The sequence below is a fragment of the Crotalus tigris genome, unplaced genomic scaffold, assembly GCF_016545835.1.
Source record: "Crotalus tigris isolate CLP2741 ecotype Arizona unplaced genomic scaffold, ASM1654583v1 scf7180000024506.7606697, whole genome shotgun sequence".
Taxonomy (NCBI): domain Eukaryota; kingdom Metazoa; phylum Chordata; class Lepidosauria; order Squamata; family Viperidae; genus Crotalus; species Crotalus tigris.
In genome coordinates, this window is record NW_024100678.1 from 2,626,884 (window position 1) to 2,642,537 (window position 15,654).

A 15,654-nucleotide genomic window follows, 5' to 3' on the forward strand; every position below is an offset into this window, starting at 1 on the left:
TTTTGATCCTTATGTATTCAATTAAGTCAGGTGTGCTATGAAGCAACGCAGTCATGGATTCTTTGGCTAATTCTGGATCTATAGATGTGAACAAGGCTATGACATCAAATGAAACCATGATTTCATCCTCATCTATAGTCACATCCCTCATTGTTTGAAGACACTGTAGTGGAAAGTTATGGAGTGTGGGCTTTCTCTTGTGAGAGGAGACAGACAAGATAAAAGAATATAAACAGACCACAGAACAGCACTCCCTACCAGCACTGATGATGTTACCTAATTAGGGTAATGAAATGTCTGCAAGAAAACAAACAAGCTTGGAAAATAAACTGAAATCTTTTAGAGGAAAAAATAACAATAAAAATGAACAATAACATGGTTGCATAAGACTTATGGTGAAATTATCTTCATCAGATGATTGGTGCTGATCGATCATTAGTAATAGTCGGACGCAGTTTGACGGTGGCAAATGGGTTGGTACCTCTAAAAGGATAAAAAGAAAATAAATTCAGTCACTGGGGCCATCTTAAAACAGAAGATAATGTCACATCTTCAGGTTGTCAAGTTTGAAAAATGCTGCACTAAAGTGTAAGAAATGTATCAGTGACCCAGTCTTCCTGGAGACCGCTGTGGCTTTTATAAACCAGCTGGCTGTAAAATGCTCATAAGTGCTCAAGGTTTTCCTGATGCATATTTAGAATAAGATAACAGTTGAAAGGGACCTTGGAGATCTTCTAGTCCAACCCCCTGCTCAGGCAGGACCTTATACTATTTCAGACAAATGTTGTTGTCTTAAAAACCTCCAGTGATGGAGCACCCATAACTTCTGAAGGCAAGCCATTCCATTGATTAATTGTTCTCACTGATAGGAAATTTCTCCTTATTTCTAGATTGGTTCTCTATTACGCTTCCATCTGTTACTTCTTGTCCTGCCTTCAGTGCTTTGGAGAATAGATTGACCTCTTTTTTGTGGCAGCCTCTCAAATATTGGAACATTGCTATCATGTCAACCGTGTCTCTTTTCAACACCCCAAAGTTCTTAGGCTAGAGAATGATCTAACAACAACCGATGTTCTTACCAAGCAAGTCTCAAGCCATTCAATTGTTTAGAAAACAGGTGAAAGTGGTTCTGCTTATTTTTTACAAAAGAAAACCCACAACATAAAATTATAACGTATACATATACAAAACAATGGTACATTTGATCTTGCCTATTCTTTCAATGGAGTGCAAAACATGACATATAAATCTTCTACAATGCAATCCTATAGCCATGGTACAGTACCCTTCATCCAGCAGCTTTCAAGAGAGTGAACAAATATAATAAATAGTTATGCCAAGAAGTATTAAAACCACAGCAAAACCATAGCCTTAATAGGACAGAAGATAAAAATATATAGCAGGCTAAGTCTGAGCAGGCTAATTAAAAAAACTCATTTAAAAAAAGGCTTAATACAATCCAAAAAGACTAAAAGTGGGGCCAGGACACTTATTTTAAGGAGGGTGATCCCTAAATGAAGTATGAGGCTAATTGTTCTGTTGCAGGCCACTTTCATTTTAGAAGGAACTTGGAGACGATCTTCAGTAGATCAGGGTGAACGGGAGGATGCAGGGAGAGGGGATCCATGAAGGGTTTGGATGTTGTAGAAAGATAATTGTGACATGCCGATAGTATTATAAGGCTGGGACAGAGCCAGCTCTCTCATTAGGTAGATTAAAGCAGCTATTTCAGGCAGCAAGATATAGGTGCTTCCAGCTACCAAAGACTAGACAGCCACGAGGTGGCAGCAGAGAATTACACAAAAATGTTGGCTTCATTCTAATGGCCATCCAGAGTTTAGCACTCCAGAGCAGGCAACCTTTACTTAAAAGACAGAATGTTTGTGAGATTTTTCATTTATTCTTAATAAAATGTTGTTGCTAGATGAAGGGAGAAAGACATGTGGAAATTTTAATTTTTAATTTATTTTTTTGCCTCTTTTCTGCCTTGGATCATAGCCCCATCTTTTGCTTCACTTTCAAATAGCAAAATGACTTGCACCAGTCAAGTTCTGAAATAGTTCATCAAAACTAACATAAAATTAGTTTGCAAAATGAAGCTATGGTTTTTCATTAAATAGACATTGCTGCAATTTGGTTGACCTGAACAAGTCTTCTGCATGTGTACTCAATCTCTCCATTCCTCCCTTTTTGAAACAAGCCAAGATATTAAACCGATTTTATCTAAATAAATAATAAGTTAGAATGATCTAAATCAGGGGTAGTCAACCTTGGCTCTTTTAGGACTCGTGGACTTCAGCTCCCAGAATTCCTGAGCCAGCACAGCTGGCTCAGGAATTCTGGGAGTTGAAGTCCACGAGTCCTAAAAGAGCCAAGGTTGACTACCTCAATCTAAACCCTGGTTTACTTCAAAGTAATTGCATTTGCAATAGTATGAAGGCAGAATTTTTAACCATCCTCAGATATAAAAAGTGTACTTAGGAAGATGGCTTTTATTTCTTGAGTCTTAATAAATGACTCAAGTAAAAAATGGACAGCATTGATTCACACTCAAATTTAGAGAAAATGTACCTGGGGAAGAGCTCTGGAGGATGATCCCATCTTGCTGGCTTCTGCAATAAATCAAAAGTATGGTAAAGCTGGGAGGAAATCCCCTTATAAATATTCAGAAGAGAAAAAAGCATGAACACAGCAAATGCATACACGCATATGACTCCAGAACTGCTTTTCTAGGAGGCCAGTCTATTTTTGGCTCAAAGAATCCGCAATATGACTCTCTCCCTAGAACTGATTTATCACACACTTTGCTCAAGCCATCTTCATTTCCAGCTGTCTGGCAAATGAACAGCCCACATCTCCAATCCACCTAAGCCAGGGGTGTCAAACTCAATTTCATTGAGGGCCGCATCAGCATTGTGATTGCCCTCAGGGGGCCGGGTGGGTGTGGCCAGGGTGAGTGCGGCCTGCTGGGTGGGCGTGGATGGAGTAGGTGTGGCCTACTGGGTGGGCATGGACAGCTCTACATTGTTTGCGTCAAGGGTGCCTGTAGGGGCCTGGGCAGGAATGGGACAGATCTGAGGGTCTCTGGCAGAAGGGGATGGGACCGGGGCAAGCGCCAAGGCATGGTCTATTTCTTCATTCCTCACAAAGGGTGACACCTCCCCAGCATGCACCTGGGGGGCGGGGCCGAGACGGCAGGGGCTGGTTCCTCGCTGTTTCTAGATGGCCTTGTGGAGCTAAGACTGAATGCGTTTCAGCATAGATGGCCACCACAAAATTGTACATTGGCTCCTGGCTGGCCTGGGCCAAGGCCAAGGCAGCGGGGGCCGTTCCCTCACTGTTTCCAGAATGGCTTCGTGGGCCACATGAAACCACTTCGCGGGCCGCATCCAGCCCCCGGGCCTTGTGTTTGACATGTCTGACCTAAGCCCCAGCTTTAGGACCATGGGACCTTTCTCGAGTAGAAAGGTGACCTTCCTCATCTTTGGAAAGATGTAGAGCGCTTTTTAAAGGAAGGAGAAAACTGGTCTTTAATTTTCTAAGGCCACTTCCACACCATCATATGGAAGAAGGAAATAAAAATAATTACTTGGACACACCTGCCCGATCCATTTTCTTGTTTTGTGTACATCTGGCAATTCATGTGGAAAAACAAACAAAAACCCCAGCTGTTCTTAAAAGGGGAATACAAAGGCACAAAGGACCCTTTCTCCTTGAAAGACATGTAGACAGGAGGATGGGACACAGTAAAGCAGGAATTTCTGGATGGTGTGCAAACTTCACATGGGCTTGGTATTTTTTAAATGACAGATTAAATTAAGGATGGTTTCACATACAACACAGGTGAGCCAGAAACATTGGCTTGTCATGTGGAGAGATTTGGTTATGTGAGCAACTTCCTTCTTGTTTTTCGCTTTGTTGAGATGCATATACACACTTCAGAAAAACTCACTACACCCAAGGATATGTTCACATGAACAGCACTGGATACTTTGGTAATGGCTTTTCCAATGTGTGCACTGAAGATTTTGGGCTTCTTTCAATTTTATACAATATACATAATTTGTGTAGTGTAATACTTTTTGTGCTTAAGTACGTTTTGGACCTGTAAAACCTATTGTTATTTAAATATATTGCAAGCTGCCCATTCCAGAAGAATAGGTGGTTTTAATCAGATTGCTCCTTCTTGGACAACTGCTTTTCAAGGTCTTACAGCTGCAATGTTTTCCAGCTTTGCTGCTGGCATGTCTTTTAATAGATATTCCTTGACTAAAAAGCTGTATAAGGAAATATAAATCCTCTTTTCAGAACTTGCAAAGTTTTAAAATGTGTTCACTGTGATGTCTGAACAGGAAAGGTGACCTTTTCATTTTTAAGAGAGAAGCGCTTGTCTATGGAGTGTTCACTTATGCTAAGATGGAAACAGAAAAGTCTGATGTGTTCCTTCCATCATACACGTTAGATGAAGTTATCTGAAGAAATCACAGAATTCCTTTAACGATCCGATGAGCATATTCATGGGGTCAAACTGCACATGAGTCTAAATGCATCACTTTCAGATCCATGGATCAGTGTTGAATTCTAAACAGCAGGTGAGAAGGATGACACAGCCCATGATGGGTAAGGCATGGCCTTCCTTGTGATCCCAAGAAAAATTACCCACAGAAGCACTTGCAAGTCCTGGAGAAAAGCGCTCAATGTGGGCAATGTAAACTCCTCTTTTAAAGAAAAAAGTGAGTACCCAAACTTTGAGGAACCCAAGATGTATTTTATGATCACATCCTAGGTGGAGTGGAGTTGCCCATTTACATAGTAGCCATCAGTGGGATCAGTCATAAACTGTTTTTTAGAAGGAAAAGCTTTGAAGATGTTTCCTATCAATATCCCAGTGTTTCTCAACCTTGGCAACTTGAACATGTATGGACTCCAATTCCCAGAATTCTCCAGCCAGCATGCTAGGAGTTGAAGTCCCTACATCTTCAAGCTGCCAAAGTTGAGAAATATTACTCTAGACCACCAACTAACGTTCTACTCTCTGTGGTTTCCAGCCATAATGGAGTGTAAAATAGATAGTTCAAATGTTGCTTTCCTCATGTCAGAGTTAAAGAATATTGAAGCACATTTTTTAAACCATTCGTGTGAACACAGCCTAATTCTCAATCCACAGCAAACAGTAAACAAAAACACTGTTTTTCATTTCTAGAGGCAGGGACCACCATAAAACTAGCATTGTTTTATAAATCAAACCCCTTTGGAAGAGGTACCCCAAAGTGCCCAACCCAGAAAGAAAGCCAAGGAAGAGACATCTTCCCAGCTGGCCCATTCCCATCACCACCATCCCAGTCCATGTTCACCACTCAAGGGTCCTACTGTTAGCAGAAAGAGCTGCTGCCCCGAAGCCACCAGAAATCAGGCTGGGATGTCATGGAGAAGAGGAGAGAACTGAAGGGACCCTAAGAAGGGAAAGAGAAGTGACTGAGATTCTCCTGGTCGGGCAGAAGAGCAGAGGACCAAAATTGATATGGATGAGTTGCAAGGAAGGATAGGTTATTATGCTTCTACACAAAAAAGGAAGGAGAACAACAGCTCCAAAGAAGACTGAAAACTTCCTCATAGTAGGGACTGTAAATTAATCTATCAAGAGGAATTGGAGAAGTTGTGGGAGGCTACAGTGAGACTATGATAGACAGAGTTCACTGGGTATGAAAAGGGAAATTCCTTAACCATTTGGGGTCAAACTAGGTGTGATTTTGGGAACACAACCAACATGCAAGATTTGTCCCTTCGTGGAAATAGCAGCTTTAAGAAAGTAATTTTCATTTTAGACCACAGCAAGGAGTAACTAATAAACTCTGCCTTCCCACCTCTTCCATGCCTGCTACTTCTTGTGGGACCATTGTGTGGGGGTGTTCTCCCTGCAAGTATTAATTGTGTTTTCAATAAATGCCCATGTTTATTGTCTTCAGTGCAATGGGTATTTTATGCATTGGGTCCAATAAAGAGATCATATTAAAATATTATTTTAAGGCAGTCGCTCTCTTTGCCTCAATTGGTGGGGTTCATAATCTAATTGGCTATCTTATATCCCTCCCAAGCCTGATCTTCAGTTTAATTGCAGGCATGCCAGTGAGTATATGTTATAACACCACTTTACAACCTTTGGGATATGATCAGGCATCACTTGCTGTGCCCTCAAACTCTGGAAGTACTTTATCCTGAACTGGATACTTAGTTACTGCCCCACTTTCACTCCCGGGCAGACAGGCATGCCACATACAGTAGATGAGTAATTATTTTTGTACACCAAACTCTACTAAATGTGCAACTACATCCTTTGATACATGGCCTAATTTCTACTCGTGCATCTCTAATCTCTAATAAGTAACATCTAACATCTCTAATAGCTAATATGGGCTGATCAGAAATGATTAGGTCTACCTTACCCACCCGCTTCTTCCTGTAGGAGAGCACAAGGAAGGGCCAGTAAAAACATTTCCCATCATAAGCTATTTGTCCCCAGCAAGACCTTGTCTTGCTCAAAGGTTTGCCCTACTCAGACTCATAATCATCATCAAGCTGCAGAGCTGTTTGCTGCTGGAGGGAGAAGTAAACAATAGGAGGCTATTTTTTTTACAATACAGTGGCTGCCAAAAACACCTACTCCGATTTAGGACTATTCAAAAATGTTGCCCAGATTGTGTTTATTTTCCATAATGTTGTGCTCCAATTTTAAAAAAAATGTGGGTGACCATATGATTGTCCTTATTTACAATGCAGCTGCCACTGGATTGGTTCTAGCACATTTTAAATAATCATAGGAAATCATATGATCTGACCACAAGCCAACTCTTCCACTGTATCAAACAGTGAAAGAAAGATCTCTATGGAATAAGCTTCTCCAACCTGGTGTTGGAGCCAAACTACCAGAGTTTCCAACCAGGATGCATTTTAACTCTTTTGGAAGGCCAGGTTGAGGATGTCTGCTGCAAACCATCATCCATCCAAATTTACTGATCTATGAATAAATCTGGAGTGCTGAAAAGATCCTCAAATACTACTCATTAATGTACAACTTTACCTTGGAGCCCATGCTGGGAGTTGCAGCATTAGATATGCTGTTTGGAAGACTGCCTGCTCTCACCGAAGACAGAGAAGATACCGGAGACTGAGGCCTACTGGATTTCTGCCAATAATCATCTGGCACTGAAGCAGTAGACTGACCTAGAAGATTGTCCACACTACGGCTGCTCCTCAGGGAGAAACCTCTAAGCAAGAAAGGAGAAAAAAGTTGACAAGGAAATGAGTAAACATACCATTTTATTTGGTCTTAGCCTCCAAACATCCTGCCACTTAACTGCAATATACCTATTTCTCTTCCTTCATTCCCTTATTGTATCATCACAAAGTTAATATGCAGTAATCTGTACAAGTTAATATGCAGTAATCTGCAATTGGAAATAGTTTTAGGACTGAGGGAAGATTTGAACCTGAACACTCCCAGTATTAGGTTATGGTTCTATAATACTCCATGTTGGTCAAACCTTTCCCAGTTTACCCCCTTTCCCACACTACACTTTAGCCAAGATTTGAAGCTTACTGTATCTCATTCTGGAGTGAATGTCAGTTTGAATTTGCACAAGCTGGCATCTGAAATGGGCTTGGTTACAAATTCCATTTTGTGTCAACTCAACGGAGTGGAAACTTCATATTGAAGTGGTATAGCAATACATGAAAAGAGATAAGACAGCTACTCATTCAAGCTCATTAGCCAGGTTTTCTTAATCTAACGTGTCTCCTAAACTTCACCACATACACAATTCAGGCTGGGAGTACCGTACCTGGGGGCTGATGCCTCCAAAGACTTTACAAAAGCTTCAGGAAACCAGCCACTTCTGAAATCAAAGGCACAAGGCAGGAGTCACTTTTGATGTGGAACCAGGAGAAAATTTGGACATAAATTTACATTAAAATTGAATTACAAAAATAAAATTTATATTCTTTTTTATGTCTTATACAATGCTGAAATAGCAAATCTATATGATAGTATAGTATATCTATATGATTTTTAAAGCAAAATTTTAACTTAGGCTTTTAGGGCAAGAGGGACAATTTTGAGCTAAGCTTTTGAAATTTTTTTAATGCTATAAAGTTCCAGAATTTTCAAAAATATAATTTGACTCACCATTGTTTTACATACAAAAACACTAATTGTTTTGATAAAGCAGAATAACATAATAACAGAGTTGGAGGGGACCTTGGAGGTCTCCTAGTCCAACCCCCTGCTCAAGCAAGAAATCCTATACCATTTCAGACAAATGGTTGTCTAATCTCTTCTTAAAAACTTCCAGTGTTGGAGCATTCAGAACTTCTGGAGGCAGGTTGCTCCACTGATTAATTGTTCTGTTTAGAAATTTCTCCTTAGTTCTAGGTTGGTTCTCTCCTTGATTAATTTCCATCCATTGCCTCTTGTCCTACCTAAAGGTGCTCTGGAGACTAGGTTCAACCCCCCTCTTCTTTGTGGCAGCCCCTTAGACATTGAAACACTGCTATCATATCACCCCTAATCCTTCTTTTCATTAAGCAACAAATAAAATTAAATAAAATGTAATTATATTTAATAATTTCAGCCTTCTGTCCCATTACCAATTACTGCATAGTGGCTACCTTGTGAGGAGATCTGGAAGCTGCATCAAAGTTTACCATCTGCCACCCAATCCCACCTGGCAAAAATAAATCTGCTCAGACTTACATTGATGTGCCTTCCAACTTGCCATACAGCCAGCCATTCTGAGCTTCTGGTAGGAGGACAGTAACCACATCTCCAGTGCCAAATGGCAAAAGAGTCTGGTTTGAACCTGTGACATGAGGCACAATTGCTAGCACTTTGAGCAGATGGTTCCCCTCTTTACTATCAGCCTCTGCCCTCATTGTTGCTTGTTCTCCGAAGGAGTTGGAGCGAGAAAGACCAGGAGAAGCAGAGCCTGTGACATATGAGAGACCAAAATTCTTCATTAACTTACTCTGCTGCAGCAAAGTCCCACTATTGCTCCAAAAGAGACCCAAATTCCATAATGATTGGTTCATAAGATGCCACCTGAGGCAAATCTGTTTCTGTCTTCCTTACTTTCTGCCCCAGAAGTTAAATGAGTTCCATCTCTGTTAATCCAGGACATTCTCAAGACTTGGTTATGCCAACAGACTTGGGGATCCTAGAGAACCAGAGACATTAGAGGTGGCTTCCCTATTGTGGGTGATATGTGGTTGCTGTACTTATTCCTCTCTTTGTGGTTTTTATACTCTATTTTCTTTTTAAAAATGATAATGCTTGTCCATAATTTTATAATGATTGTTTTTATGATTGATTTTATATTGTTGCTTTATTTGATTACTGTGTGCAGCCCAGAGTCCTCTGATGAGATGGGCAGCTACTGTATGTAAATTTGATAAGTAAGTAAGTACAATTCATTTGTCACAATTGCTTTAATTATATTTATTTTTATGTAATCCCAAATTGCTTTATTTGATCCTCACAATAATGCTGTAAGGTAATTTACATCCTGACAGACTGACTAGAATAAATACAAATGTCCATTATTTCACTCACAACAGGCATCTGTAGCAAACATGTCTTAGCAGAGATTCTTAATCCCTTAATCCCTACATTATCCCTTTACAGTTTTACCAAGTGAGGGAGTTCTTGGCATTGTTTTCCTTTTTGTTTCTGGCTGAAAGGATGGCACCATCTGTACAGTCTCCTGGGAGAAGCTCTGTCCTGCCATGGGTGGACCAAAATCACTTGGCAGCCTCTGGAGTTATAGCAAAAGAAGGACAGCAAGAGTGAATCCTTCCAGAAAAGCATTCAAGAAAGCAAGTTCCAATTGCAGTGACTGAGATACTCTTACACACAAAATTGCCATATCTTCTGTTGGTCTGGACTAGGAGGTTTAGGCCCACCATTTCCTTTATGTTCTTCAATTATTTTAAAGATATTTAAATTATAATTTAAAATTAAATGATTGTTAACTAATATAATTAATATATAATTTAAATTGAATTATGCATATACTTCTCCATTAGTGCCGGAAAAATAAATTCCCTATTCCACGCGTGCCAGAGGTGGCACTTGGAGCCCTCTCTGTGGGCACACGTGCCATTGCCCCAGCTTCACCTCGCCCCATGACCCCACCAGCAGCCCCCCTGGAGGAGAGTCGCCCTGAAATGTGGCCCACACAGAGCAGCGCAGCCAAGGACATGGCAGTCAGGCAGCGTAGACAAGACTCTGCCCTCATGCCCCATCCTGCACAGTTGATGCTGCGGGGCGCGGGCAGAGTGCGTGGCCATGGCACTGCTGGGCTGCCTGGGCGATCTGCGGTGGGCCCTGGAGACAGTGAGTGGCCTTGCGGGCAGGTGGGGTGGGGGATAGGGGGGCAGGGGTAGGGGGTGGAGGGGTCGGGGCCAGTTTTGGGGCACTCGGTCTCTAAAAGGTTCGCCATCACTGCCCTATTCTTTTTTAACAATTCTACAAATACCAAGATAGAAAATTAGGATGCACAGTCATATATAGTAAGCAAGGTTTAGAAAATGGATCAATGAGAAAACAGGATGTGAAGATTATTATTTCTTTCAGTACAGGAAACTCCTAACTCTACTAGGATATGGCTAAATCTAGTACAATATCACCAAATAACGAACTACAAAGTGATTTTGCTCACCCTTTTATTGCTACAGTTGCTACTTGGTTGTCTAAATATCATCTAAGTAAAATGAGCTTATAAAATATAAACTTATAATTTAATAATTAACACGGTTACATGTGCAAAAAGGTACTATAATTCATTTGTATGTCTAAAAGCTACATTTGTAAATATGTATTTGGGAAAGAACCAAGAAGCTCAGGAGCATCAACAGCATTTGTATGTGTGCATTATATCTCTCTCCCCCTACTATATCCCAATAAAAGAAATATAAATGAACATTAAAAATGTGTATGTGATCACAGAGCAATACGCATATAACTCTTGCCTAATTTACTCTTTTATATTTCTGTCTCATTGTCAATTGAATTCCTATGCAACAATTTGTGTGGGTAAAAAAAATACTGAAAAGCAATGAAATGAAAAGCCTCATTTCTCAACACTATCCCTCATTTGCTTTGTACCTAATATCCTGAAAAAATAATTTAGAGTTAGAGTTCAATTTTTTTCAGTTGCTGCGGAGTTACCATGCATTCCTACAGTATTATTCTTAACCACTTTTGGTTGAGGCTGAGAAAAGCAGTGACCTAACAGAAGAACCTACATACAACTAGATGTAGATACTTCAAGGAAGCATAAAGCAAGTTTTAAAGCTGGCTGCCTCCTTGCTGGATTAAGAGACTTATCCAAAGCCCCCCTTTGGGAACCTCAGCTCCCTTGACCCCTGACCTACTGCTCCCCTTGAATCAACTGTCAAGCAACTTATATTTTCAGGAGGAAAGGAGCACACTAATATCCACACTAACCATAATTTCATATCATGTTTTCTCCAAACCATCTATTTTCTGTATGTGAAACATTCTAAGCATTTTTATTAGTCCAATAATCATTTGGTTTTATAGGTTCTTCCTCTTTTTAAGATATGCTAATAAAATTGCACAGACTGTAATATCCTGAAGATTTTGAGGGCTATAGACCAGTGGTTCTTAACCTGGGCGATATTGCCCCCCAGGGGGCGATTTCATTTTTCAGGGGGGCGATGGAACAAAAAGGGTTAATGCGGGGGGCAAAGGAACAAAAAGGGGGTGATATGAGGGCGATGGAGCGAGAAGTTTTGGGGACACTTTTGAGACTTTTTCGTACAGTGAATCGCTGTATATCTGTCATACAAAAACATCAGAATGAATTGAATTGTGTTTTCAAATGTTCCTCCAGCTAGCTTCAGTACAGAATGCTGTACATATGTAAAGACACATCGCTTATCTTCATGCGCGTTGCGCAGCAGCCTCTACTCATACAGTGGCGCGCCATTGGCCAGAATATGGGAGATATGGGAAAAAGACTGGAAATAAATTATTTGCATCGATATGTCCTGATGACAATTTTAAAGAAAACAAAAAAAGTGTTTGCATAAATTGAAGAATTATTTCCTATGTTGTGATTGAGAGGTTATGTTGGGGGAGGGGGGCGATGACAACTTCCTCATTGGCTCAAGGGGGCGATTCGTTCAAAAAGGTTAAGAACCACTGCTATAGACTACTTTTTAAGTCTCCGACCAATGCATGTCTCCAGACACAAAATTGCTACAAGATTCATTAAATCTTCACAGATTCTGATTCCTCAGCACTTCCATCATATGTGAACATTTTCAGTATCCAAAGTCCCTGATTTCTGAGTGGGCTCGCCGTCTCCTCCACTTCATAATTCATGTTTCTCTCAGTCCCAGCCAAGCCCAGAATAAGCCTTGAAATACAGGTCATTCTCGACTTACAACAGTTCATTTAGTGACCATTCAAAGTTACAACAGCACTGAAAAAAGTGACCGTTTTTCACACAACCATTGCAGCATCCCCGTGGTCACATGATCAAAATTCAGCCACTTGGCAACTGACTCATATTTATGATGGTTGCAGTATACTTGGGGTCATGTGATCATCTTTTGTGACTTTCTGACTAGCAAAGTCAATGGGGAATCCAGATTCACTTACCAACTGTGTTACTGCAGTGGTTCACCTAACAACTCTGGCAGGAAAGATCGTAAAATGGGGCAAAATTCACTTAACAACTGTCTCGCTTAGCAACAGAAATGTTGGGCACAATTGTGGTCATAGGTTGAGGACTTCCTGTAGTATTGTAGTAATATGAAAGCCGCCATGTAACTTTGGCAGGCACTGATGAACTTTTGCATCAGCAGATGAAGCAGATATAATTTCCCAAAGCAATCTGCCCAACTGCACTCACAAAGCACATAAACACAGATACAAGAGGATAAATTCATAGATTGCAAGACAGATGAATGCTTGAAGCTCTTTTTGCCTTTCCTTAAGCTTTGGATTGTCTTTTTATTATTTATCATTTCACAGAAAGTGGGGAGAACTGTGACAAGCATCACATTTGAAATAGAAAGAATGGAGACTGGTTGACTGATTCTCCAATAATTGCTCTGTCTTCTAGTGCAGGGCTTTTCAACCAGTGGTACAGGTACCACCTGTGGTACATTGGCACCTGGCAGGTGGTACGCAACCATCTTAGAAAAGTGGTAGCGGGGGAGGGGAATGAGCTGAACCGGCGCAGCACCACACAAGTCTGAGTGAGAGATGGCTGGAGCTGCAGGGCTGTCAGGGCTCAGCGGAAGCACCAGGATCAGTGCCAGGCTCCAGCTGGAGCTCAGCACTGATCCTGGTGCTTCTGCTGAGCCCTGAAGAAGCACCAATCAGCTGGAAAGCAGCACCGATCCTGGCACTTCTGCTGAGCCCAGAAGAAGCGTTGATCAGGTGGAATGTTGCAGCATCTTCAGGGTCTTGTGATTTACATTCAGATGCTTGGCAACTGATTCATATTTATAACGGTCAGCGTCCCAGGGTCATGTGAAGTGACCAAAAACTACTTCAACCACCCAGCAGATGGGGGGAATAAAAACCAAACACCCCCCACTCCACCTCCACTGCCAATCTTCAACAGAAATGCTCACAACAATGAAAACCTCGGACAGGAGGAAGAGCGCCGCCAAGTGGGCAGGCAGGTATCTTGCTCGGCTGTGGCTTGGGGGGGCACTTTTTTCAATGCCATTGTAACTTTGAACAGTCACTAAGCGAATTGTTGTAAGTCGAGGACTACCTGTACTTTATCACTTTTTTCCTTTTTTGGGGGGGGGGGTCATCAAGTTTTTGACACCTTGCTAGGCGACTGGTGGTACTCAGATATTGCCATATCCTAAAAGTGGTACATTGGTGAAAAGGTTGAAAAGCCCTGTTCTAGTGGCTAAATTGAGCTGGTGTATGAATTGGATGAAGGTGCTGTCTATGAACTGCAGACGTTCTGCACATGGATAAAAACAGGTCCAGGTGCCTCTGAACTGCAGTAGGTGAAGGGAATTGCAGTGAAAGTAGCTGCATAAAAATTCTAGTATTGGGGATTGTTCATATTGATGTGATGTTGGAGACTATGGTCTCCACTCCTTGCTAATTCTATCCTAAAAGTCATTCATTTGAAGCACCCTCCCTTCCCAGAGAGCTCCGTTACTCCACTTTCTCTTACATTTTCAAGGTGAGTAGGAGTGAGACGGCCAGAGGGGGGTGTCTGGCTGGGTGGGGAGTTGAGCACATTCTGCACAGGATTGTGAGAGGCCTCCAATTCCTCTTTCCACAGTGGCGCCTTGTTCAGGATGAAGGTCCGAGCCTTCAGAAGCAAATTAATTAAAACATTAGTTCATCTGAAGACAGGTAAGAGAAAGGAGTCATCAGTTGCAGAGTTTTAATAGGGCTAATAAAAAGAGATTTCAACCGGAATATTACTGTAAAAAGCTGTAGGAGATTTAAAATATTCCAAAATATGCTGTACCAAAAGAACACATTTGAAATGCATTCTTGTTCCATTAAAGTGAGCAGTTCTCCAGGAAGGAGTAGGGTGAGGTTAAAAGGTTGAGGTTAATCACATGGTTATTATGGCCCTCTTGACTTTTTGATCTGCCTGCAGACCCCCTTCAAAGTACTCCAATCTTGAGTGCCCAGGGGCAGAATGGCAGATATAAATGTAAAAATAAATAATATCAGACAATCAATAATGTTAATCTTGTGATTTGTAGGTATCTTTATTTTTATTTTGCACAATGTTTTTTTCTTCTTTTCCTTTCAATTCATTTACCAGGATTCAAAACTTTTGAAGTTACACAGGTTGAAACTCAACAATTTTAGTGACAGACAAGCATTTGCCATCACAAAAAGGGGCTGGAACCTTGTTTTGGAATTAAAAAGTCTGCACTATTTGGCCACTGGGTTCTCCTTCACTTTTTACATTTTAAGCTATTTCACTGTTCCTTGATCCATTTCAAAGAGAACTAGAAGGTCAGCATCATTTAAATATATGGGCTTGGGGTTCTGTCGTGTTAAGACAGTGGTTCTCAACCTTTTTAATGCCGCGACCCCCAACCGGTCGTAAGTCGAGGACTACTCAACCAGTCGTAAGTCGAGGACTACTCAACTGCTGCAGCACCATTTGCAGAATGGGACTTTTGGCGGGCTCAGCAGGGCAGAGACAGCCTGGACAATTCCTATTGGCTTTTGAAAGCCAATAGAATTAGACTCTATTCAAGAGAGTCTATTCTATTGGCTTTCAAAAGCCAATAGAATAAAAGGGAGTAGCACAGCTAAGGAAAAGGGGGAAAAAATTGGCAGACTGCGTTGTTTGGCGACCCCCGTGAAATGGTCGTTCGACCCCAAATGGGGTCCCGACCCACAGGTTGAGAACCACTGTGTTAAGATGTTATCATATCTTCATTCATGCTACAAACATTCCATGCTTGTATTTAACTTAAACAGCATATATTAAGATCCTTGCTCCTTCTCTCTTCCCACCAGAAAATACCATATCCAGGACCTTTTAAAATCAAAATAAAAGTATCTCACATAAAAACCAAGCTATGACAATGCACACATTTGTCTCCATCTCTTCCCCATGTTAC

The 15,654-nt window shown here is 41.1% G+C and overlaps 1 protein-coding gene across 3 annotated transcripts in view; it reads right to left on the reverse strand.

Moving 5' to 3' along the window:
- Positions 1 to 345: 345 nt before the first annotated feature.
- The window catches only part of BAIAP2L2 (BAR/IMD domain containing adaptor protein 2 like 2), a 28,605-nt gene continuing 13,296 nt past the window's right edge, over positions 346 to 15,654 (reverse strand). For 2 of the 3 annotated variants that reach the window (XM_039333553.1, XM_039333551.1), the window contains 7 exons: positions 14,232 to 14,372; positions 9,683 to 9,806; positions 8,750 to 8,981; positions 7,839 to 7,892; positions 7,079 to 7,265; positions 2,572 to 2,612; positions 346 to 483 (listed from right to left, as the gene is read on the reverse strand). In XM_039333553.1, the coding sequence (XP_039189487.1) occupies positions 411 to 483; positions 2,572 to 2,612; positions 7,079 to 7,265; positions 7,839 to 7,892; positions 8,750 to 8,981; positions 9,683 to 9,806; positions 14,232 to 14,372 (852 nt within the window). In that variant the 3' untranslated portion in view covers positions 346 to 410. Of the gene's footprint in view, positions 484 to 2,571; positions 2,613 to 5,370; positions 5,454 to 7,078; positions 7,266 to 7,838; positions 7,893 to 8,749; positions 8,982 to 9,682; positions 9,807 to 14,231; positions 14,373 to 15,654 lie in introns of all 3 variants that reach the window. The other variant, XM_039333552.1, reaches the window with a different exon arrangement.